At 45.8% G+C, this 23780-nt stretch overlaps 1 protein-coding gene across 1 annotated transcript; it reads left to right on the forward strand.

Annotated features, from left to right (window-relative positions):
* The first annotated feature begins 5561 nt into the window (after positions 1-5561).
* CLEC17A (C-type lectin domain containing 17A) lies at positions 5562-18247 on the forward strand. Its single transcript, XM_081232804.1, has 12 exons — positions 5562-5664; positions 5807-5881; positions 7955-7987; positions 8070-8120; positions 8204-8245; positions 8420-8461; positions 9104-9244; positions 9330-9392; positions 11525-11620; positions 11831-11982; positions 15063-15172; positions 17650-18247. Exons 1-12 carry the CDS (start codon positions 5622-5624, stop codon positions 17780-17782), a joined length of 981 nt encoding a protein of 326 aa, XP_081088930.1. The 5' UTR covers positions 5562-5621; the 3' UTR covers positions 17783-18247.
* Positions 18248-23780: the final 5533 nt, after the last annotated feature.

Consider the following 23780-nt stretch of genomic DNA (forward strand, 5'->3'; position numbering starts at 1 on the left):
TGACCCATGATTTAATTTCCAAATACGTATGGAATTTCCAGATATCATTCTGTGATTTCTAGTATACTTTGGTTCTGGTCCAAGACCATGCTTTGTATCATTTCCATTCTGTGATCTTCCTTACTATTGCAACATTCCCGCCCCATGCACACCTGATTCCTCTTGTCTGCTTTATTTTTCTTCTTTTTTCTGCTTATGCCTATCTAACAACATTTCTAAGATATGTTTTGTTTTTTTTTTTTTTTTTGCTGTACGCGGGCCTCTCACTGCTGCGGCCTCTCCCGTTGCGGAGCACAGGCTCCGGACACACAGGCTCCACGGCCATGGCTCGCGGGCCCAGCCGCTGCGCGGCACGTGGGATCCTCCGGGATAGGGGCACGAACCCGTGTCCCCTGCATCGGCAGGCGGACTCTCAACCACTGCGCCACCAGGGAAGCCCTAAGATATGTTTTTTTATTGAAGTATAGTTGATTTACAATATTATGTTAGTTTCAAGTGTACAACATAGTGATTCAATATTTTTATAGATTATACTCCATTTAAAGTTATTACAAAATAATTGCTATATTTCCCTGTGTTGTACAATATATCCTGTTGCTTATTTATTTTATTCATAGTAGTTTGTAACTCTTAATCTCCTACCCCTATTTTGCCCCTCCCCTCTTTCCCTCTCCCCACTGGTAACCACTAGTTTGTTCTCTATATAAGGTATTTGTTTATTTTATTCATTATATCTCTCCCTGTTTCTAATCCCAAGGGTAGAGATTTTTGTTGTTATTCACCAATGTCTCCCTAGTACCTAGAACAGAGCCTAACACATAGTAGCTGGTCAATACATATCTGTTGAATAGATGAATGAACAACTGAATCCCCAATCTCCATTGGACATATCAGGAGACCTCTGCCCAGAGATGTTGTTCTACTCCCCTGAGGTCATGTAGCAAGAATGGGGCAGAGCCAGGTCAGCCTGGACCCATGGCTTTATGTTATTATACCCAGTTGACAGGACTGGATTTCACTACAACTTCCTGCACACCTCCTGTGTGCCAAGTCTCGAGGCACAGCCTTGGCCATGTGGCCATCACCCTCACATAGTGAGACCATCCAACATTCACCACACTTACCTTGCCCAGGCCCACCCACCTTAAAGGATGCCCTTGATGGCCAGAGATGCTATCAGTCCTCTTGGTTGGTGTATCCCCCCAATCCCTTCCCTATCCCTCCACCCTGACCCCCCCATATCCATCTGGAATCTGATACTTGTTGTGTATGCTCAGTGGGTATTTGCTGGGCAGACAGACTCTTCCTTCTCAGACAAGTCTCCATTTCCCCATCTGTAGAATGGGAACAGCACACCCACACCTCATGCAGGTGGGAGAGGTTCAGCATGTTACATCATGGGAACGGGGCGGGGGGAAGCCCAGCCCCTGGGGTGAGCTTTTTCTGGAGAGGGAGGCTGGTCTGCTGCTGCCCTCCCACCTCAAGTAGGGCTGGGGCCACCCCCCTCAGCATGTGCTGGGGAAGAGTTTCCACTGGCGGAGACTGGATTGCTTATATTGAGACTGTGAGGTGAGAAATAAATTCCATCTCATTTAAGCCACTCTTGTTCTGAATCTCCGTTACAGCGACCCCACCCAATATTCTAACTTGTACATGGATGGGCCTGACGGGATTTCCTTGTTGTTTAAGCCAATCTGAGTGGCATTTCCTTTTACTTTAATGGAAAACCCCTCAAAAGAGGAATTGGGATCTTGCCCTTTGGGGTATGTAATATGTTATGCTTGCTGTAACAAATTACCACAAATTTAGTGGTTTAAAACAACGGAAATTAATTCTTTTATAGTTCTGGAGGTCAGAAGTTCAAAGTTGTTTCCTGTGGCGGAAACCAAGTTGTCAGCAGGACCACTATCCCTCAGAGGCTTCGAGAATGGGAGAATCTGTTTTCTAGCCTTTTCCAGCTTCTAGAGCTGCCTTCCTTGGCTCATGGCCCCTTCCTGCATCTTCAAAACCACCAGCATAGCATCTAGAGTTGAGACACAGAGATGCACAGAGAAAAAGCCATGTGAAGACTGAGGCGGAGATTGGAGTGATGTGGCCACAAGCCAAAGAGTGCCAGGAAACCCTAGAAGCTGGAGAGGCAAAAAGGATCCTCCCCTAGTGCCTTTGGAGGGAACATGGCCCTGCCCACACCTTGATTTCAGACTCTATTTTTCCCCAAGAAAAATTATATATTATTGCAATGTTAAAAAAAAGTGAAAGAAAATTGTGGTAAAGAAATTATCAAAAGTTTAAATAAAAACAGTTATGGTCGTTTTTCTTCCAGCTTTACTGAGGTATTCTTTTTTTCAAATTTAATTAATTAATTAATTTGGCTGAGTTGGGTCTTTGTTGCTCTGTGCGGGCTTTTCTCTCTAGTTGCAGCGAGTGGGGGGCTACTCTTCATTGCGGTGCGCGGGCTTCTCATTGCAGTGGCTTCTCTTGTTGCAGATCACGGGCTCTAGATTCGTGGGCTTCAGTAGTTGTGGCACGCGGGCTCAGTAGTTGTGGCTTGTGGGCTCTAGAGCGCAGGCCCAGTAGTTGTGGCACACGGGCTTATTTGCTCCGCAGCATGTGGGATCTTCCCGGACCAGGGCTCGAACCTGTGTCCCCTGCATTGGCAGGAGGATTCTTAACCACTGCACCACCAGGGAAGTCCTTCTGAGGTATTCTTTTTTTTTTTTTTTTTTTTCTTTTTGCGGTATGCGGGCCTCTCACTGTTGTGGCCTCTCCCGTTGCGGAGCACAGGCTCCGGATGCGCAGGCCCAGCGGCCATGGCTCACGGGCCCAGCCGCTCCGCGGCATATGGGATCCTCCCAGACCGGGGCACGAACCCGTATCCCCTGCATCGGCAGGCGGACTCTCAACCACTGCGCCACCAGGGAGGCCCCTTCTTCTGAGGTATTCTTGACAGTCAAAATTGTATGTATTTAAGGTGTACAACTTGATAACCCAATATACATGTATATTGTGAAATATTCACCACAGCCAAGCCAGTCAACATATCCATCACTTCAGAGTTAACATTTTCCTTTTATTTATTCTTTTTTTTGTGTTAAGAACACCCAAGATCTACCCTCTTAGCAAGTTTCAAGGACACAATACAATGTTGTCCACTATAGTCACATTGTAGTTTTCTAGAACATATTCATCTTGCACAGCTGAAACTTTGTACCCACTGACCAACATCTACCCATTTTTTCCATCCCTCCAGCCATGGGCAACCATCTCCCTGCTTCTATGAGTTTGACCATAAAGGGGGCAAGGGCAGAAGTGGGTAGACCTAGGTGGAGGCTATTACTGTAATCCAGGTGAAAGAGGATGATGGCTAAGACCAGGAGGTGAAAAGGACTCAGATGCTGAATATGCTGTGAAGGTAGAGCCAACCAGATTACTAACAGATTGGTCATATTTCCAGTTATCTAGGGTGTCTAAGAAACCACCCCAAACGTAGTGGCATAAAATAATCACTTCATATGCTCATGGATTCTAGGGGACAGGGCATGGTCGGGACAGCTTGTTTCTGCTCTATGATGTCTGGGGCCTTGGATGGGAAGACCCAAAGGGCTGGAGGTGACTCTAACTCTCCTGGGGGCTGGAATCATTGGGAGGTGTCTTCACTTATATGTCTGGCACCTGGGCTGGGATGACTTGAAATCTGGCCTCAGCAGGGATTGTTGAGCCAAGCACCTCCATGTGGCTTGGGCTTCCTCACAAAGTGTCAGTTGGGAGCACATGTTCTGACAGAGCCAGGTGGAAGCTGCATGGCAGCTCTCCCTTGTGCCACATTTTGTTGGTTATAAGAGAGTCACTAAGGCAAGCCCAGATTTAAAGGGAGGATAATTAGACTCTACTTCTTGATGGAGTGGCATGGTCACATTGCATAAGAACATGTAGTACATGAGATATTGTTGCAGCCATCTTTTGAAAACTTAATGTGCCATAGCCATGGAATGAAAGAGAAGGGAGGAGTCATGGATGATTCTAGGGCTGTTTGCCCCAAAGGCTGATGGTGGTCATTTTGAGAAACATAGGCAGGCTGCTTTCTTGGGCCTCAGTCTGGTTATTCCACTGCTTTCACGAGGCTCACAGGAAACTCCCACATCCTTGATGTACCAAAAGACGCAGCCACTCCTATTGCAGCCCTTTCCCCTATGTCCATCATTTCACTTCATGATGTTTTGGGTGAGAATCAAAACCTCATCCCTTGGTTTCCCCATAGCATAGACAGACCTCTCTCTCTCTCTCTTTAACTTTCACTTTTTAAATACCCTCCATGAAAAACACTCCTTTGCAAGTTCTGTGTATATGACTGTGGTAGGCAGCCTTCAAGATGACCTCCAAATGGTCCCTACCTCTTGGTATTTATGTCCTCATGTGGTTTCCTCCCACAGTGACTCAAAGCTGGTCCGTGTGATAAATATAGTGGAGATCATAGTTTGTGATTTGTGAGGCTAGATCATACAAGGCTTTGTGGCTTCCATTTTGGCCTATGCCATGTTGTGAGGATACTCAATCAGCCCTTGGGAGAGGCTCACATGGCAAGGAACTGAGGTCTCCTGCCAACAGCCATGGGAGTGTACCGCCATGGAGGAGATCCTCTAGCCCCAGCCCAGCTTTCTGATGACTGCAGCCCTGGGCAACATCTTGACTGAAACCTTATGAGAGATCCCGAGCCAGAACCACACAGCTGCTCTTGAATCCCTGAGCCTCAGAGACTGTGAGATAATACGTGCCTACTGTTTTTTTAAGTCATGAAGTTTTGGGGTAATTTTTTTTTTTCGGTACGCGGGCCTCTCTCACTGTTGTGGCCTCTCCCGTTGCGGAGCACAGGCTCCGGACATGCAGGCTCAGTGGCCATGGCTCACGGGCCCAGCCGCTCCGCGGCATGTGGGATCTTCCCGGACCGGGGCACGAACCCGTGTCCCCTGCATCAGCAGGCGGACTCTCAACCACTGCACCACCAGGGAAGCCCGTTTTGGGGTTATTTGTTACGTAGCCACAGTGAGCCTAAAACTTCACTGTGGGAATGTGGGAGTACTTAGCACCGATTACTTTAACGTCTTGTTGTAAATGTCTACCCCTCTGGGAGGCCTCCCCTGACCACCTCTCTACATTAGCCCCCATCCTATCCCTTTACCCTGTTTTATTTTATTTTAAAATAATACTTAGTTACTATTGGAAATAAAATAAAAAAACAAACCATATTTCTTATTTCTATATTTCTTTATAGGTTTATTGTCTCTCCTGTCTAGATTGAAGTTTCATGAAGGAAGGAGCTTATCTATTTTTCACCCAGGGCTTGGTGCTGTGTAGGAACTCAAATGCTGGGGCTGTTGTCATTGTTATTTCTATGCATGAATCCAAACTGGGGAGAAGAATAAGAGTGTGTGTGTGTGTGTGTGTGTGTGTGTGTGTGTGTGTGTGTGGTCTGTGGTGTTCCCCTCAAGATAGATTTGCATATTCTTGACTTTTAAAGAAAAAAGGAACTGAGAAAAACCCTAGTCACTTTAGTTGAGGACACAAGGAGAAGAAGCTGTCGAGCTCTGCCTGCTTCTTCTCAGGCTCCTGTGTTAGCTGCAGTCATGTGCACCCTGTATACTAACTCTGGGTGCAGGGACCTGCCAGGTATGGCCCTGGCCAGGCATGGGCTGGGGACCAGGGGTGGTCAGGACCCAGGTTACAGTATTCCCACCTTGGGGTCAGAGACCAGGGTGTGAGGGACAGAGGAGGGAATGGGCTGGGCTCTCACTTGCCTTTCCTCTGGAAGGGCCCAGAGAAGAGGAGGATGATGATGATTATGAGAACACGGCACCACCGTACAAGGACCTTCCTCCCAAGCCAGGTAAGAGGACCTCTCAGAGGCCAGGTGAAGAGATGTGTGATTTGAGGGATGAGGTTGGGGAATAGACTCCCCAGGGGGAACTAGCTGGGCACTGCAGACATATATGGTCAGCCTGCCCATACTGGGCACCATGATGGTGGGAGTACCCATGCGTCCACGCTGAGGGTCTCTCAGTCTGATGGGGGAGGCAGTTTTGGGCATAGTCTTGGGTGAGCAGGTCTGAGAGGGGAGGGACTATGAAATTGGGGAAATCCTGAGGGTAATTGAGGGGTCTGCCTGCACTAGTGGGAGGATTCGGGGTCAGATGAGGGGACATTGGAGTGAGACTTGAGGGATGAACAGGAGTTTGTTAAGAAGAGAAGCCCAGAAAAGTACTGGTGGATGCAAAGGCCCCGAGACGTGAAAACCAGTATTTCAGAAGCTGTGAGTGGACAGTTGTCTCTCCAACCTCTTCGCATTCACACCCAGGGCCCAAATTTGCCTTTAGACTTGGGTGGTCCATGCCTGGCCAGGGACTCACCAAGAGTCCAATAAGTGTACATAAAAGTGGAGGCTTTGGGTCCAGTGGTTGGGACTGGGTGCTTTTACTGCCATGGCTTGGGTTTCACCTCTGGTTGGGGAACTGAGATCTCGCAAGCTACATGGCAGGGCCAAAAGAAAAAAAAATTGGAGGCTTTGTGTCCCTGAGTAAACTCCCATCAGGGCCCCTGAATGTCCTTGGACAGGGGCCATTCCACGTGGATCCACGCCCCCCACTTCTGAGTCCAGAGTGGAGTCAATCTAGGAGGTCCCAGGGCACCATGGGTCTCAGTATGAGTTAAGGAGGTGCACTGGGCTCTGCTTTTTGACAGTCCGTCTCCAAATCCAACTTGGTCCCAGCATGATCCCCAAGCCCAACCCGAAGACCCACCCCATCGCTGTCTTCAAGGCCACCCCTTCCCCAAATTTAGGTCCCATCCCCATCTCCAAATGCAGCCCCATCTCCAACCCATCTCCATGTCCAAATCAAAACTATCACCAAGCCCCAACACAACTACAACCCAACCTCAACTTCTCCCCCATTCCCTAATGCAGCTACAGCCCCATTCTTCATCCCAACTACACCCTGAATCACAAACCTACTCCCATGTCCATCACTATCCCTGACCCTTCTTCAACCCCATCATCTCAATCCAAGCCCTCATCCCAACCTTAACCTTGACTCTATTCCCATACCCAAACTCACTTGTGTCTTTAACTTAGGGGGATCAACTGTCCTAGTTTGTGCAGAGATGAAAGATTTCTTGGAATGTGGGACTTCCTGTTTTAAAATTAGGAAAGTCCTGGGTAATTCAGGATGGTTGGTCACTGTATCTTAATCCTGTCCCTATCCCTAAGCCCAATTCCATTTTCATGCACAGCCCCATCCCTAACCCTCCATTGCAATCTCAATCCTGTTTCTTTTTTCTTTTTTCTGGCCACACTATGCGGCATGTGGGATCTTAGTTCCCTGACCAGGGATTGAACCTGTGCCCCCAACAGTGGAAGTGCAGAGTCCTAACCACTGGACCGCTAGGGAAGTCCCTCTTTAAAAAAAAAATTAATTAATTAATGACCTTGTTGGTCATCTATTTTATTTTTATTTATTTATTTAAAAATATTTATTTATTTATTTGGCTGCATTGGGTCTTAGTTGCGGCATGCGGGATCTTCCTTGTGGTGCGCGGGCTCTTCATCGCGGCGTGCAAGCTTCTCTCTAGTTGTGGCATGCAGGGTCCAGAGCACGTGGGCTCAGTAGTTGCAGTGCGTGGCCTCTCTATTTGTGGCACATGGGCTCCAGAGGGTGCGGGCTCAGTAGTTGCAGTGCGCAGGCTTAGTTGTCCCACGGCCTGTGGGATCTTAGTTACCCGACCAGGGATCAAACCAGTGCCCCCTGCATTGGAAGGTGGATTCTTAACCACTGCACCACCAGGGAAGTACCAGTCATCTATTTTAAATATAACAGTGCGCACATGTCAATCCTGTTTCCATCACTGCCTTTCCACCTCATTCTCATCCTTGGACCAGCTCTAATGCTGAGCTTCTCTTCGCCAGGTTGGACGGCTCCACCAAGGCCTCCAAGGGCAGGTGAGCTGGGGCTGGGGGTACAGGAGACCCAGTGCTGGCTTTGTCCTGATCTGGGACTGAGCAACCATTCCTCCCTCCTCAGGAAAGAAAACAGAGAACCCCCCACTTCCCTGCAAGCTCCTGAAGAACACAGGTGAGCATCTAGGGCTGGGACCTTCCTGTTCACTTGGCTGAAGGCCTGCTCTGCATGACTGTTGTCTTTCTGATCCCTTCCAGGCCTGAACCTCACCCCTGTCACCTGCACAACTCCTCAACTGGGTGAGCAGTGGGAATACCCATTACGAAGCCTGAGAGCGGACACTTGGAAGTCCTCCCTCCAGTCCCCCAATTCTGACCAAAGAACAAATCAGAGGGCTTGGGGGGAGGTTGTTGATCTTGAAAGACGAAGTCTTTCGGTGACTTCTGAATAAACCTCTCTTGCCTTTCTCCCAGGCACTGATCTTGTACATCCTCCATCCCAGCTGCCTATAGCCAGTAAGTCCTTTAGGTTTACCTCTATCTCCCCTTTCATGGTGGCCAGTGTATTTGAGACCTATAGCTCTGGAGTGAGACCCTGGTAGAGAAACATTTCCTTTCAGAAGCTCCTCCTTTCTGAGTCTAAACCAGACCCCCAGGGACCCAGGATATCTACCAGGTACTCTTCAAGCCCTACCTCCTGCTTGCCTATAAGTTATGGGAAATGTACTCTGCCCCAGATGCAAGGGTCCACAGCTTGGGCCACCGGGGAGCAGCTTGGGCAGGGGCTGCTGGAGTGTAGAAGATAATGCATCCTAAATGTTAAGAGAAGAGCTGGGTCCAAGTTATGCATGACCTCTCCAAGCTTTCAGTTCACTTATTTGCAAAATGGGAATATTATTTAAATTTACATCATAAGGGTCAGGAGCCAATAAGATAATAAGGGTATGACAGAATGTTTGGCATATTATATGTATTCCACAAATGCTCTGGGCTTCATTAGGGTTTGCTCTCCCTGATATTCTCTTGCTGACCCCACCTGGCGATATAGTCATGACCATAGTCATTTGCCCCCCTGCTCTTGGAGGAAAGCTCAAGGGTCCCTTCCTCACTATCTGAAGCATCAGCATCAGTCTCTCTGTCCCCATCTCTGCCCCCCAGCTACTCCAGTGCCCTGGATCAGTCAGAAGTCCGGAGGTCCTAGGTGTTACCAGGAGGAGAGACTGATGGTGTACGTGTGTCTGCTGGTGGTGGTGTCACTGCTCATGGGCTGCACTGGTCTGGCTGTTACCCTGATTAAATGTGAGTAAGGTGAGGATGGGGCGTGCAGAGAAATTGGGGAAGGGGTATGGGAGGACTTGGGCTCAAGCTGGACTCCTTCTCATAGACCAGGAGGTGGTGGAAGAGCTGAGGATGTTAACCTTTCAGCAGATGGCATGGAGAGCAAATGGTGAGCGCTTTCAATCATCCCTTCAAACCATGCGTATTGAGCACAAACATGATCCTCAAATCCAGCTTCATGACCAACCCCAATGCCATCTTTGCTAGGCACTGTGCTATGTAGCAGGGTGGGGGATGGGTGGGTAGGATAGTGAACACATCAGACATAGTGCCTGTCCCTGTGGAGTGTGTGTGTGTGTGTGTGTGTGTCTAGACCTCCACTGTCCAATATGGCGACCATGAGTCACTGTGGTTGTTGAGCACTTGAAATGTGGTCATTTTGGATTGAGTTATACTGTAAGCCTAAAATACATATGGGGGGCTTCCCTGGAGGTCCAGTGGTTAAGACTTCACCTCCTAGTGCAGGGGGTGTGGGTTCCATCCCTGGTCGGGGAACTAAGATTCCACATGCCTCGCAGCCAAAAAAAACAAAAATGTAAAACAGAAGCAAAATTGTAACAAATTCAATACTTTAAAAATGGTCCACATCGAAAAAAATCTTAAAAAAAACCATACAGATTTCATGGGAATTCCCTGGAGATCCAGTGATTAGGACTTGGAGCTTTCACTGCCTTGGGCCCGGGTTTGATACTGCTCGGGGAACTAAGATCCTGCAAGCTGCGTGGCATGGCCAAAACAAAAAAACAGAAAACCAAAACCACAAAACAAACAAAAAAACCCAACCAAAAAATACATATTTCAAAGATTTGCTACAAAAATAATGTCAAATATATCAATAATATTAATAATGATAATCTTTAATATTGATTATACACTGAAATGCTAATATTTTGGATATATTGAGATAAATAAAAATGTCATTCAAATTAATTTTACTTTCTTTTGACTTTTAAAACACGTGGCTACTAGAAAATTTAAAATGACCTATGTGGTTCACATCTTGTTTCTGTTGGACAGTACAAGCATAAACAGCCATTTACCAAATTATCATCCAAATGAGGGTAAAATTCCAAGTTTTGATGAATAGTCCAAAGGAAGAGGAAGGCAATTCTATGAAAAAATCTAACAAGGGGTCTTGACCTTATCTTTGGGAGTGTCATATAGAGTTTCGCTAGGGAAATGGTACTATAGCTGTGTGAAGGAAGAGAAGGAATTAACTTGGTAAGGAGTTCAGGGTCTCAGGCATGTGCAAAGGCCCTGTGGTAGGAGGTGACATAAGTACAAGGGAGGAGAATGGTGAAATTGGGTAATTGAGAGATGATGGATGCTTGGATGAGGGTTGTGGTTGTGGGAATGAAGAGTAGTAGGTGGAGTGGAAAGATTTAGGAGGTAAAATTGACCAGACTGGGGATGAGTGAGTGGGAATGGTGGTGAGTGAGAGGGAAGAGTGTCAAGGATAACATATATGTTATCTATCATCTATCTATCTATCTATCTATCTATCTATCTATCTATCATCTATCTGTCTGTCTATCATCTATCTATCTAATATTTCTGTCTTGTCCAACTGAAGGGCCATCTAGTGATGGCCCTGAGGAGTATTGGGAGAAGGCAAATTTGTGTGAAAGTAGTGGTAACACATACATTAGTTGTAGAAGAGGCTTTCAGTATGATTCCTGAAGTCTGAAAATTGCTCCATTCCACAATCCTTCACCCCACAATTCAGACCAAGCCACTCTTCCACTCAAAACCCATCAATGGCTTCTCACTGCCCAGAGTCCAACAAAAAACCTTTAGCTTTGCATTTAAGGACCCAGACACCAGACCTCTTCCCACTCTGATCTCAAGCTCCTGTGAGTTTCCACTTGATCTCTACTGCACCAGTCTTTCCCAACATGCTTGTCTCTGGACCTTTGCTTCCAAGGTGGCTCCTGCCTACTGAGCCTCCCCATCCCCTTAGAGATACGGAATCACCATTTTCCTTTAAAACCCACCTCCTGCAAGAAGCCCACCATCTTTACTCTTCCTCATGCCTCAGGGATTAATCTCTCCTTGGAGCCACACTAGGGCTCTTCTTGGGCACTGAGCATGTGTTTTTGAGTTTTACCTCCACCCACTAGAACGTGGGTGCAGTGGGGGAACACAGCTCTTGCTGCTCTCTGGTGTGTCTGCGGTCAGTGATGGGTAGGTGGGTAGATGGGGGTTTGGGTCTCTAACCCTACAGCCCATCCCTGCTGACAGTGACTGGCATGGTGGGGCTAGCCGGCCTGAAGAAGGACATTGAACGAGTAAGAGCTGACACCAACCAGTCCCTGCGGGAACTTCGGGGCCTATTAGGTGAGTGAGACTTGGGGAACTTCACTGAGATGGGGGACATGGCAGAGCTGTGACACTGCATACATCCATGGGAGTAATTCTCAGTGTGATCTATGTGAGTGGTGCCCACCTGGAGTGGAGCAGTGCATAGCCTGCACAACTGTACATGGCATACCATGTACATTACTCTGGTTCTGGGGCCACTCTGACAGAATCCTATCCTGTCCCCAGACTGTACCAGGGTCACCTGCCCTGAGGGCTGGCTCCCTTTTCAGGGTAAGTGTTACTACTTCTCTCCAAGCACCAAGTCATGGGATGAAGCCCGGAAGTTCTGCCAGGAGAATTACTCTCACTTGGTCATCATCAGTAACTTTGCTGAGCAGGTGAGCTGTCCCTACCAAGCCCTTGAGAACCAGCAGGGCCAGCCTGCTTCTCTTCTAGGATTTACATATCCTTCCCAGGCCTGGATGTAGAGAAATTGGAATTGCTTTTGAGTCACTAAAACTTTTTCTTTTTTAATAATATGTTTTATTTTTAAATTTATTTTTAATTAAAAAAATATTTTTGGCTGTGTTGGGTCTTCATTGCTGCGCGTGGGGTTTCTCTAGTTGTGGCAAGCAGGGGCTACTCTTTGTTGTAGTGTGCAGGCTTCTCATTGCAGTGGCTTCCCTTGTGGAGCATGGGCTCTAGGCATGCGGGCTTCAGTAGTTGCAGCACACAGGCTCAGTAGTTGCGGTACACAGGCTCAGTAGTTGCGGCACGTGGACCCTAGAGCACGTGGGCTTCAGTAATTGTGGCTCATGGGCTCTAGAGCACAGGCTCAGTAGTTGTGGTGCACAGGCTTAGTTGCTCCAAGGCATGTGAGATCTTCCCGGACCAGGGATCGAACCCATGTGCCCTGCATTGGCAGGCGGATTCTTAACCACTGCACCACCATGGAAGTCCCCACTAAAACTTTTAATATCAAGGTTAAGGGGGTATGCTTTGCTTGAGTTCAAATCCTGATTGTGTTTACTTATCCTCTCTGAGTCTCAGTTTTCCCTCTAACATGGAGATATAATATAATGGCTATCTCTTAGGTAGCACTTTCTATTCTCTAGGCTGTATTCTAAACATCTTACATGCATTCACATAATTCTAACAACAGTTCTATAAATTAGTGTGTGAGTCAGGAGAGGTTATGTTATGCTGAAGTAACAGACAGTCCCTATAGCTCAATGATGGAAGTGTATGAGGCAAGTCATACACTAACTTTTAAAACTTCTACCTATGTGTACTCACAAAGAAAGTCACATGGGCACTGCTATGTTTTAAGATGCAGGGAAAGACGGTTTCATCTATGTTTACGTAGAAGGAGAATTGGAATATGTGTAAATAACTTTAATGACTTAATACTACCAAAGCTAGGTGGTAAGACCATTTGTACACTGTGCATATCATTACATATCAGTACTTCACAGATGAGGAAACTGAGGCATATTTCACTTAAGCAACTCACTTGTTACAACTAGTAAGTGTCAGAGCTGGAATCTGAGCCCAGGAAGCTGGTTTCAAAGTCCATGTTCTTGGCCATAAGCTTCATAGCACTATTTGATTAGTGTTTCATGGTTTATCTTTTCCCATCCTTTTATTTTTAACCTGTCTATGTCATTATTTTAAAAGTAGATTTCTTGTAGATAGCATATAGTGGGGTCTTATTTTTTTTAAATTCAATCTGACAATCTCTGGCTTTTAATTGGTGTTTTAAGACCATTTACATTTAATGTAATTATTGATTTGGTTAGATTTAGGCCTACCATCCTATTTTTTCCCCTCTATTTAAAAAAATCTTTCTGTTTCATAGCATCATTTGTATGAGTAGGTAGTACAGAGGGGTTTTTTTGAGATTAAGTTAAATGATATAATTTAATTAGATGTAATAAGATGATGGGGAGGTATAAGTCATACTCCTTAAACTCAGGTGCATAAGAAATATAACTTTGTTTTCTTTAAGTAACTCATTTCCTGCCTCTTTTGAGCTCCCATTATACCAGGAGGGTGGAAATTTTATCTGTCAGTTGAGATCTTCTATTTTTCTTCTGAGTAGGAACAGCTTATATGGGGTCAAGGCGGAGTGTAGTACATGTCTGGTCCTCAAGGTCTTTACTCCAAGCTGGTATCCACTGGGACATCCACTGGATGAATGATCCTGGACAAATTACTTAACTTCTCTCTGCCTCAATTTTCCCATCTATAAAATGGGGTTAACAATCCTTGCTTCAGTAGGTCACAATGAAGATCAAATGAGATATCTGTGCAAAGTGTGTAGGTCACTTATTAACTTATTAATTCAACGAACAATTTTTGAGCACCTACTATGTGCTAGACACTATTCTAATTTGATGGGCCAAGCAGCTCTTTTCTCTTTCTGGTTTCCTGATACTTCTCTGGGGCTTTACCCAGGAAACAGGGTCGAGGTACACTCTACTTTTTAGAGTTTTCATACCCATCTGAGGCATGGTTTTGGCCATCACCTCAGACTCTACCAGGGAATGAAATGCAGAGCCCTCTTTCTGGCACCCACCATGTCTACATCTCCATAATTTCCTTCACATTGCAATCTTTCCTCTTTACCTTTTAGGGAATCTTGGTCTTGAATAAGGTTGAGTGAATGAGATATTATTTGCATACAGTAAAATGCACAGATCTTAAGTGTACATTCACTGAGTTTTGGCATATGTATATACCTGTGTAACTGTCAACCCAGTCAAGATTTACAATGTTTCTACCACCCAGGGAGGTCTTTCATGCTCCTTTCCCAGTCACCCCACCCCCACCCTAGGGAACTACTTATCTGGTTTCCCTTACCATAGATCAGTTTGCCTAGAGAGGAGTTGCTTTAAATCATGCTATTTTCATTTTCTTCCTAATTTTTGTCTTTTGCCCAAGTCCTTTCGTATCTCCCAAAGGCCTGGGCTTTGGAAACATAAAAGCCAGGAATCCCCATTCCTCTCCTTCCCCCGCCACCCAAGTTCTTCTGCCTGGATGCAGATGAGGACTGCAGGGTGGGGTGAAAGTACCAGGGAAATCAAGATATCACTTATTATTATTAAAATGTTCCTTAAATTATATAATGTTAAATGTTAAGATGTCATAGTACTTACTGCATGTCAGACACTGTTTCAAGCTCTTTATGCATACTAATTCATTCAATCCTCTCAATAACTCTATGAGGAGTTAGCTACTATTATCCCATTTTACAGAGGTGGAAACTGAGGCACAGAGTGGTTCATAGGTTTTGCAAGAAGGTGGCCTGACTATTACCACTGAACATGCTCAAGTGGGAAGAATGCATTGATCTTGTTCTGCATGCCATGGGGACTGGGAAGGGTATTGGGGTGGCACTCACAAGCCCTAAATGTGTGTGGGACAGAGCAGAGGGTGTGTAGAAGAACTGGTGGCTGAATGAAGTTTGTACTTGCAGAACTTTGTGGCCAAGGCTCATGGCTCTCCTCGGGTATACTGGTTGGGGCTGAATGACAGAAACCGTGAAGGGGACTGGAGGTGGCTGGATGGGTCACCCATCACTTTGAGGCAAGTATCCAGGGCTCTTGGGATCTCTCTTCCTTGTAAGTCCTTGTGAAGTCCAAACCAGCAGATTCTTTAGAATTCCAGGCTGAGCTGGACTGGGAGGCACAAGGGTGCTTTTTTTTCTGATAGGGCTTCTGGTGCCTGTACTTTAATTTTTCCTGCATTGAAACATCTCAACCTTTAGCACAACTGCTCAAACATATCAAGTCCCCAGACCAATGACTGAGGGGGAGAAAAAGGAAAAGGAGGCATGGTTATAGGGCAAGAGGAAGAGAAAGATTTTGATTTGCCAAAAGGATGAACAGGATCTCATTTTTTGGTCACTCTTTATATTAACTCATTTATTTAATCTTCTTAATAATTCTGTAAGGTGAGTACCATTATTATCTCCATTTTGAAGGTATGGAAAATGAGGCACAGAGAGGTTAAACAACCTTCCCAAGGTCAGACAGCTAGCAGGTGGCAGTGCCACCCAACCTGGCTTAAAACTCTATGCTCTTAGCCATTATGCTTTACTTTCTCAAGGAGTGTATGTATTTGTATTTTAAATAAATGTTAACAAATTGTCCCCCATACTGTTTATACCAATTTATTCTGTCACCAGCTTGACTATAATTTTTTTGCCCACACATTCATCAAACTTTTGGAATTTCGTTGGTTTAAATGTAGGTGAAAAATGGAATCCCAGTGTAGTATTAATTTGCATTTCTCTTATCCCTGAGGTTGGGTGTACTTTCATATGTTTAATAGCCATACGTATTAACTTTTCTGTGAATTATCTATTCATATCTTTTGTGTATTTTTTATGTTGCGGTTTTGGTCTTTTTCTTACTGATTTCTAGGAGCTCTTTCTATATTAGAGATATTAGTGTTTTGTCTGGGGATTTTATTTTTTATTAAAGATTCCTGGAGGGAGGCAGAACTCTGCAAATTGAGATGTCATGGCTTGGTGTGGCACTGCAGGTTCTCAGCTCATATCCCTTCATGGGGCTGGTGAGGGCTCCCCCCAGCAGGGGGCATTGACTGCTAAAGGTTCACAGTTATGCTTTCTCCAGAGTTGGCTTCAGCTGAATGGAAGCCTGTTCAGCTAGGAGGTTACTCCACTCCCATTGGGGTCATGCCACAGACAGTGACCAGTTGAGAGAAGCCTGGACTCCTTGTTTCAAGTTGGAATAACTCTGTGGTGCTATTCAAATTTCAGAGTTTCCTGTGGGATCAGGTTGAGGCTAGATCAGGCTGAACCCATATCCTTGCTCAATTCTATCCCCTGCCCCATCCTGTTTCTCTCACTCCCTATCTCCTGAGAACAGCCCTTAATAAATCCTCTGCACCGGAATTGCCAAATATGGCTCTGCTTTAAGGGAACATGACCTAAGACATTACAATACCTGGAAGGTTGGGAGGAATGTGGTGTAACAGAAGTGTTCTTTGAAAGAGGAAGCAGAAACTGACCAGATGCAGGAAACTGATTCAGGAGCTGGGAGAATTTCTGGTGAACAGGAAGTGGGGCTGAGTTAGAACAGACAAGCTGCTGGGGTGAAGAGGATAATGCAGCATCTTTAGGTAATTCTGAAAGGCTGAGAAAAGATTCGGATGGAAGAAAGAGCCCCAAACCACGAAGGCATTTCTTTTTCTTTTTTTTCCGATAACCTTTTTAAAAAAATTAATAAACTTCATTCTTTTTTCTATTATTATTTTTAATTGAAGTATAGTTGATGTACAGTATTATATAAGTCACAGGTGTATAATATAGTGATTCACAATTTTTAAAGGTTATACTCCATTTATAGTTATTATAAAATATTGGCTATATTCCCTGTGTTGTAAAATATATCCTTGTAGCTTATTTATACCTAATAACTTGTACCTCTTTCTCTCCTACCCCTGTATTGCCCCTCCCCACTTTCCTCTCCCCACTTGTAACCACTAGCTCATTCTCTATATCTGTGAGTCTGTTTCTCTGTTGTTGTATTCACTAGTTAGTTGTATTTATTAGATTCCACATATAAGTGATATCATATAGTATTTGTCTTTTCCTGTCTGACTTATTCACTCAGCACAATACCCTCCAAGTCCATCCATGTTGTTGCAAATGGCAAAATTTCATTCTTTTTTATGTCTGAGTAGGACTTTATTTTTTAGAGCAGTTTTAGATTTACAGAAAAATTGAGAAGACGGTACAGAGAAGTATTTCCCATATTCCTTCTCTCCCTCACACTTTTTTTCTATTATTAACACCTTGCATTAGTGTGGTGCATTTGTTACAATTGATGAACCAATATAGATACATTATTATGGACTAAAGCCCATAGTTTACATTAGGGTTTGCTCTTTGTGTTGTACATTCTATGGGTTTTGACAAATGCATGATGTCATGTATCTACCATCACAGTATCATATAGAATAGTTTCACTGCCCTGAAAAATCCCCTGTGCTCCGCCTATTCATCCCTCCCTATATGCACTTTTTCCTTTATCCAGCTTTTGGGACCCACAGGAACCCAACAACCTCCATGATGAGGACTGTGCCAGCATGAACAAAGGTGGCACCTGGAATGACCTCTCTTGCGACAAAACTACATATTGGATTTGTGAGCGGAAATGTTCCTGTTGAACCCAAGAGCTGAGGTTGGGTGGGGGTCCGTACCCGGTACCCCTTGGCTTTTGGATATGAGAACCTCCTGCCCTCTGAGAACTGATGTGGACGTGCCAAAGATGGAACCAGCAGCCTGGATGTAGCGAGTTCCCTGGGGTGCAAGTCAGATCTTTTCTAGGGTGAGGACTTGGGGGCTTGCTCAGTTGGATGGTGTTTTAGTCTGTTCAGCTGCTGTAACAGAATACTGTAGAGTGGATGGCTTATAAATAACAGACATATATTTCTCAAAGTTCTGGAAGCTGGTAAGCCCAGGATCAAGGCTCAGGGAGATTCAGTGTTTAGTGACGACCTGCTTCCTGGTTCATAGATGCCGTCTTCTCACCGTGTACTCACTTCCTGGGAGGGGCGAAAGCTCTCTGGGGTCCCTTTTATAAAGATGCTAATCCCATTAATGAGGGCTCCACCGCCATGACCTAATCACTCCCAAAGTCCCTACCTCCTAATAATCACTCCCAAAGTCCCTACCTCCTAATAGCATCACATTGGGGTTTGGAATTTAACATATGAGTTTTTTTTTGGGGGGGGGACATAAAACTCAGTCCATAGCAGATGGTGAGCTGGAGAGACACCAGGTCTTGGTAATGGTCTCCCAGTTCCGGGGTCTGGAGGAAAGCCACCAAGTCCCTGGCTCTTAGGAAATGATACTGATTCTGGGAGCTCCAGGTCTGGCACTGATTGAACTGGAAGAGAAAATACCCTGGCTCCTCTGGACCATGATGTGCTGGGACTGGGATCCCTTACTGCCTACTTGATGTGGACCAGCTTCTGGGAAGCAAGTGAGGCAAAATTATTCCTGACATGAAGCTTTTTCGATGTCCTGGGTGAGGTCTGCCCAAGCTAAGTGGTGGAATCAGACCTCTGCCAAGACATGGAACTTCCAGAAAGACAGACCAGATGAATCATCCAGGGTGGCAGGCCACGTCTTGGTCAGATCCTCAGGACAATGGAGATATCTACCCACATGTGCCTTTAGGCTGTTTGTTGGTCTGAAAAGCTCTTTGATGAAGTAATTCACTTTACTTATGAGTGGATCTTCTTGGGCTATTAGCTCTTGCAATGTTAGAGCTTCTCAAAATGCCAGTTCATTGTGTGGTTCTTGCCCACTGTGTCAGTTTGCTGGGGCTGCTATAATAAAGTGCCATAAACTGGCTTAAACAACAGAAATGCATTGTCTCACAGTTCTGGAAGATGGAAGTCTGAGATCAAGGTGTTGGTGTGGTTGGTTTCTGGTGAGCTCTCTCTCCTTGGCTTGTAGATGGGCTGTCTTCTCTCTGTGTCTTCACATGGTTTTCCCTTTGTAAGTGTCTGTGTCATAATCTCATCTTCTTTTTTAAAAAAAAATATTTATTTATTTTTGGCCGCACGGCACGGCTTGAGGGATCTTAGTTCCCTGACCAGGGATTGAACCTGGGCCCCTGCAGTGAAAGTGCAGAGTCCTAACCACTGGAACACCAGGGAATTCCCATTGTCTTCTTCTTTTAAGGACACCAGACATATTGGATTAGAGCCCACCCTGACGACTTGATTTAATTTAATTACCTCTTTGAACACTTTATCTCCAAAGTCTTCACATTCTGAGGTGCTGGGGGTTAAGACTTTAACATGTGAATTTGGGGGGGGCACAATTCAACCCACTAAATACCAGAGGTGTCCTTCCCAGTCATTGTGCTAATCAAAAACACTCCCTAGGGCCTCCCTGGTGGCGCAGTGGTTGAGAGTCCGCCTGCCGATGCAGGGGATACGGGTTCGTGCCCCGGTCTGGGAGGATCCCATATGCCGTGGAGCGGCTGGGCCCGTGAGTCATGGCCGCTGGGCCTGCGCATCCGGAGCCTGTGCTCCGCAACGGGAGAGGCCACAACAGTGAGAGGCCCGCATACCGCAAAAAAGAAAAAAAAACAAAAAAACAACAAAAAAACACTCCCTAGAGGGCTGGTACTACCCCCAGCTGGGCACAACTCAACACATCAATCTCTTTAGACAATCCCTGCATTTGTGTCCAGAGGTGGGTACAAGCCAATCAATTTATTGATCAACAAGTGCCCTTGACTAATAGCACAATAATTCCTGTTTTGACTGAGAGCAGGGGATTAAGGCAAGGAGGCTCTGAGCAGGGGAAGCAGTGGGAGCAGGGGATTGGCATTCACTTCACTTCCTGTTCCCTCTGTACTTGTCTCCTCCCACCTCCACACCTGCCCCCCAACTCATCAGTATCGAAACTAACCCTCCATATGGCCCCATAGACTGCAGAGTGGGTGGGCATCCTGTTCTAAGCCCTCTACCCAGGGGAACTTTGGCCCAAGCAACTGTTTTTCTGGGGTAAGGGGAAGTTTCCCCATCTCAGAAGAGGAAACTTCAGTTTCCCCGAATATATGTGTTGAGAAATGGGAAAGCAGGGGGGCTGTGGTCACACCTCTGAGTCACGCTGTGGGGGAATGGTCCACAGTGGAGCTGGTCCAAACCTATCTCCCTTCTGCATCTCTCATGATTGTCTAATTTCAGGTAGAGAGGAAAACATGAAGGAGGTCTTCTTTACCTCTTTAAAAAAAAAAAAATTATTTATTTATTTATTTATTTTTGGCTGTGTTGGGCCTTCGTTGCTGCCATTGGGCTTTCTCTAATTGCGGCGAGTGGGGGCTACTCTTTGTTGCGGTGCAGAGGCTTCTCATTGCGGTGTCTTCTTCTGTTATGGATCATGGGTTCTAGGTGCACGGGCTTCAGTAGTTGTGGCGCACGGGCTTAGCTGCTCTGCAGCAAGTGGGATGTTCCCAGACCAGGGCTTGAACCTGTGTCCCCTCTATTGGCAGGTGGATTCTATTTTTTTTTTTTTTTTTTTGCTGTACGTGGGCCTCTCACTGTTGCGGCCTCTCCCGCTGCGGAGCACAGGCTCCGGACGCGCAGGCTCAGCGGCCATGGCTCACGGGCCCGGCCGCTCCGTGGCATGTGGGATTTTCCTGGACCGGGGCACGAACCCGTGTCCCCTGCATCGGCAGGCGGACTCCCAACCACTGCGCCACCAGGGAAGCCCGGCAGGTGGATTCTTAACCACTGTGCCACCAGGGAAATCTCTCTTTACCTCTTTGGGCCTAGGGGACCAAAGGTTGGGCATTCTTGGTGGTTAAAAAAAAAAAGCCATGATTAGTCAAGCATATATTGTGCACTAGATAGATGGAGTAGCTCTCATTTAATCTTCACGATGATTTTGTGAGGCTGGAATAATTACCAACCCCATTTTATAGCTGGGAAAACTGAGGCCCAGAGGGGTCTCATGGCTTGTCCGTTGTCATTTAGTGGATAAGTGGCAGAGCTGGTATTTGGACTCAGTCTGTGCCTCCAGTGGTTGATGTCTCTCTGTAGCACCCGCTGCCATTCAAGGGGCTGTCTGTAAACCTGAATTATCCCTGAAAACTCTAACCTTGTAGCTCTTGCCTTAGCCCACAGTTATAGGAAGGGAACAACATGATATGATAGAACAGACATCCTGGACTGAGATAAGAGAGCAGGAGTTGGGTTCTGGGTCTGTTGATAATCATCTCTGTGGCTCTCTTGGGGCTATTACAATAACGCAGGTGAGGGATGATGGGGACCAGGGAGCTAATTGTGAAGGCAGGAAGAATTCTAGATCTATTTTGAAGATACAGCTAGTGAGATTTGCTGATGAATTGGATGTTGGGTGTGAGAGAAAGAGAAGCCTAAAGAATGACTCCAGGTTTTCAGCTTAAGTAGTAGGAAAGAAGGAGTTATCGTTACTAGAGATGGGGAAGAAAAAATACTTATGCTAACAACACAGTTAAATTTAGGTGGTTCATGAACTCCTGCCGAGTTCTAAGAACTTCTCTTGGGTCAAGGATAGAATCTTGTATGTAGCAGATGTGGTCATGCCCTGCTTATATCCTTAGTCCTCACATTTTCAGTGACTTCTGTTGGCCAGCAGCTGCCACTGGAAACCACCTTATCTGGCAGATGGCAGGTGAGAAGCATCAGGGGGAAAATGCTTCCTGGAACAATCCTCAACCAAAACCTGAACTTGGTATACACACACCCCAGCTCCCTCTTCCCTCAGGTGAGATGAGTCTGAGATGCAGGACCCAAGTGATTGCCCAGAGGTCCCTGCTGGGATTAAGCTCCCATCTTGTATTGGCTTCCTTTCTTCCCCTGATTCACTTCTTTGCAACCCTGCTGGTGTTCACCGGGATCACCTCCAAAATAAACTACTTGCATTAGAATCCTTGTTTCAGAATTTGCTCCTGGGGGAGCCCAAACTAAGACACTATGGGACAGGAGAAGATGAGATTGCAGTATGATTCTGGTTTTCCTGGGATGGAGGGGTTTCTGGGATGCAGGACTTTTAGTGTCAAATCTGGGAAAGTCCAGGGCAAACTGGGATGAGTTGACCACACTTATAGGAGGATAGTGTGGTGTTAGAGAAGCCAGGAGAAGAGAATGCTTCAAGAAGGAAAGGGGATAATGCATACGTAGATAAAATCATCATGTTGTACACCTTAAATATATACACATTTTGTTTGTTAATTATATCTCAATAAAGCTGGAAAAAATACCTAAAAATACTTGATTGTCAAAAAAGAGAAGAAAGGAGGACCAACAGAGCAAAATGTGACCCAAAGGTCAAGTTAGAAAAGACTGAGAAGCCATCAGTGAACTTAGCACTGAGGAAGCATTTGAGACATTGAGTCATTCTTGGGTGTGTTGGAAGCAGAAATCAGACTGCAGTGGGCTGAGCAGTGAAGGGTGGGAGGAAGTGGGGACAGCAGGGTGTAAACAACTTTTCTAGAATTTTGGCTATGAAGAGAAGTAGATAGAATGCTTATTGTAGCAGGGGGAACTTCTGGGGTGGAAGAGACCTGAACATACTTCCTCCCTACTCTTCCAACCTCTACCCTCAATTATTCCCATAGTAGATCTCCTGGGTCTCCAAGACTGATCGTTTTCCTTCATGATTTTCATCTTTTGGCTTTTTTTTTGCTCTGGTTTTTTTTTTGAGATATTTCTTCCACATGGTCTTCTAACCCACTAATTTGGCTCTTAACAGTGATCATCCTCTTCTTTAATTCATCCAGTAAAATTCATCTTTTTATTTATTCCCTTTTTATTTGGTTCCATAGTTCCATAGAATGTTTTGGTGCTGTACTTGAACCTCCTTGCATTCTTCTTGTTTAAAGTTGTTGTCTGTCTACTCCAGCAGCTTGATTTTCCTGGGTGACAATTATGTTGGACCATCCTCTTTTTGGCTGTTGGGGGCCTCTCACGGGCTGTCATTTTTCTTTGGGGCTCAGATGTGGGGGCTGAGAACTCTAAGTGGTGACAGTTTCCTAAGTGATGAAATGAGATGGATTCTTCACTGCAGGGGGTCTATGTGTGCACTAGGCAAGTGTGCAGGGGTGCCTCCTTGCTCCCCAATCTCCTTGCTTTCTCCTAGATTCAGGAGCAGAGCTCCTTTTGGAGTCCTTGGGAGCCAGATGGATCAGACACACACACACAGGAGTGATGCTGACCTTATCCCAGGATGTCTGTGGACCCTGGTGGGTCAGACTCTTCATAGGATGAACTGTGCCTGATTTCCACCCAGAGCATTCTTCAACTTACCTTGGAACTTTCCACCTGGTGCATAGGGGAGACATTTCAACCCCAGGTTTCCCTTTGGGGATTCCCCCCAGAGATATCACTCTCATGCCCACCCAGCTGTCATGGGTCCCAGCAGACTTTTGGTTCAAAGAGGCAGATATATTAAGGTAGAGAGTGGAGGGGAACTGAGATGTGTGCAGATGGCCATTTCCCTAGAATCTGCCATCTCTCTTTCTTTATCATGGGGGCCAGCAAACTATAGCGTTATGTGTGTGGGTCTCAAATCCTTCCTGAAGCCTGTTTTTGTATGGCCAGTGAGCTAGAGAAGGTTTTTGTATTTCTAAAGTGATATACACACATATCCCTTTACACACAT

This window comes from Mesoplodon bidens (assembly GCF_964165515.1).
Source record: "Mesoplodon bidens genome assembly, chromosome: 4".
In the NCBI taxonomy this organism is placed as follows: domain Eukaryota; kingdom Metazoa; phylum Chordata; class Mammalia; order Artiodactyla; family Ziphiidae; genus Mesoplodon; species Mesoplodon bidens.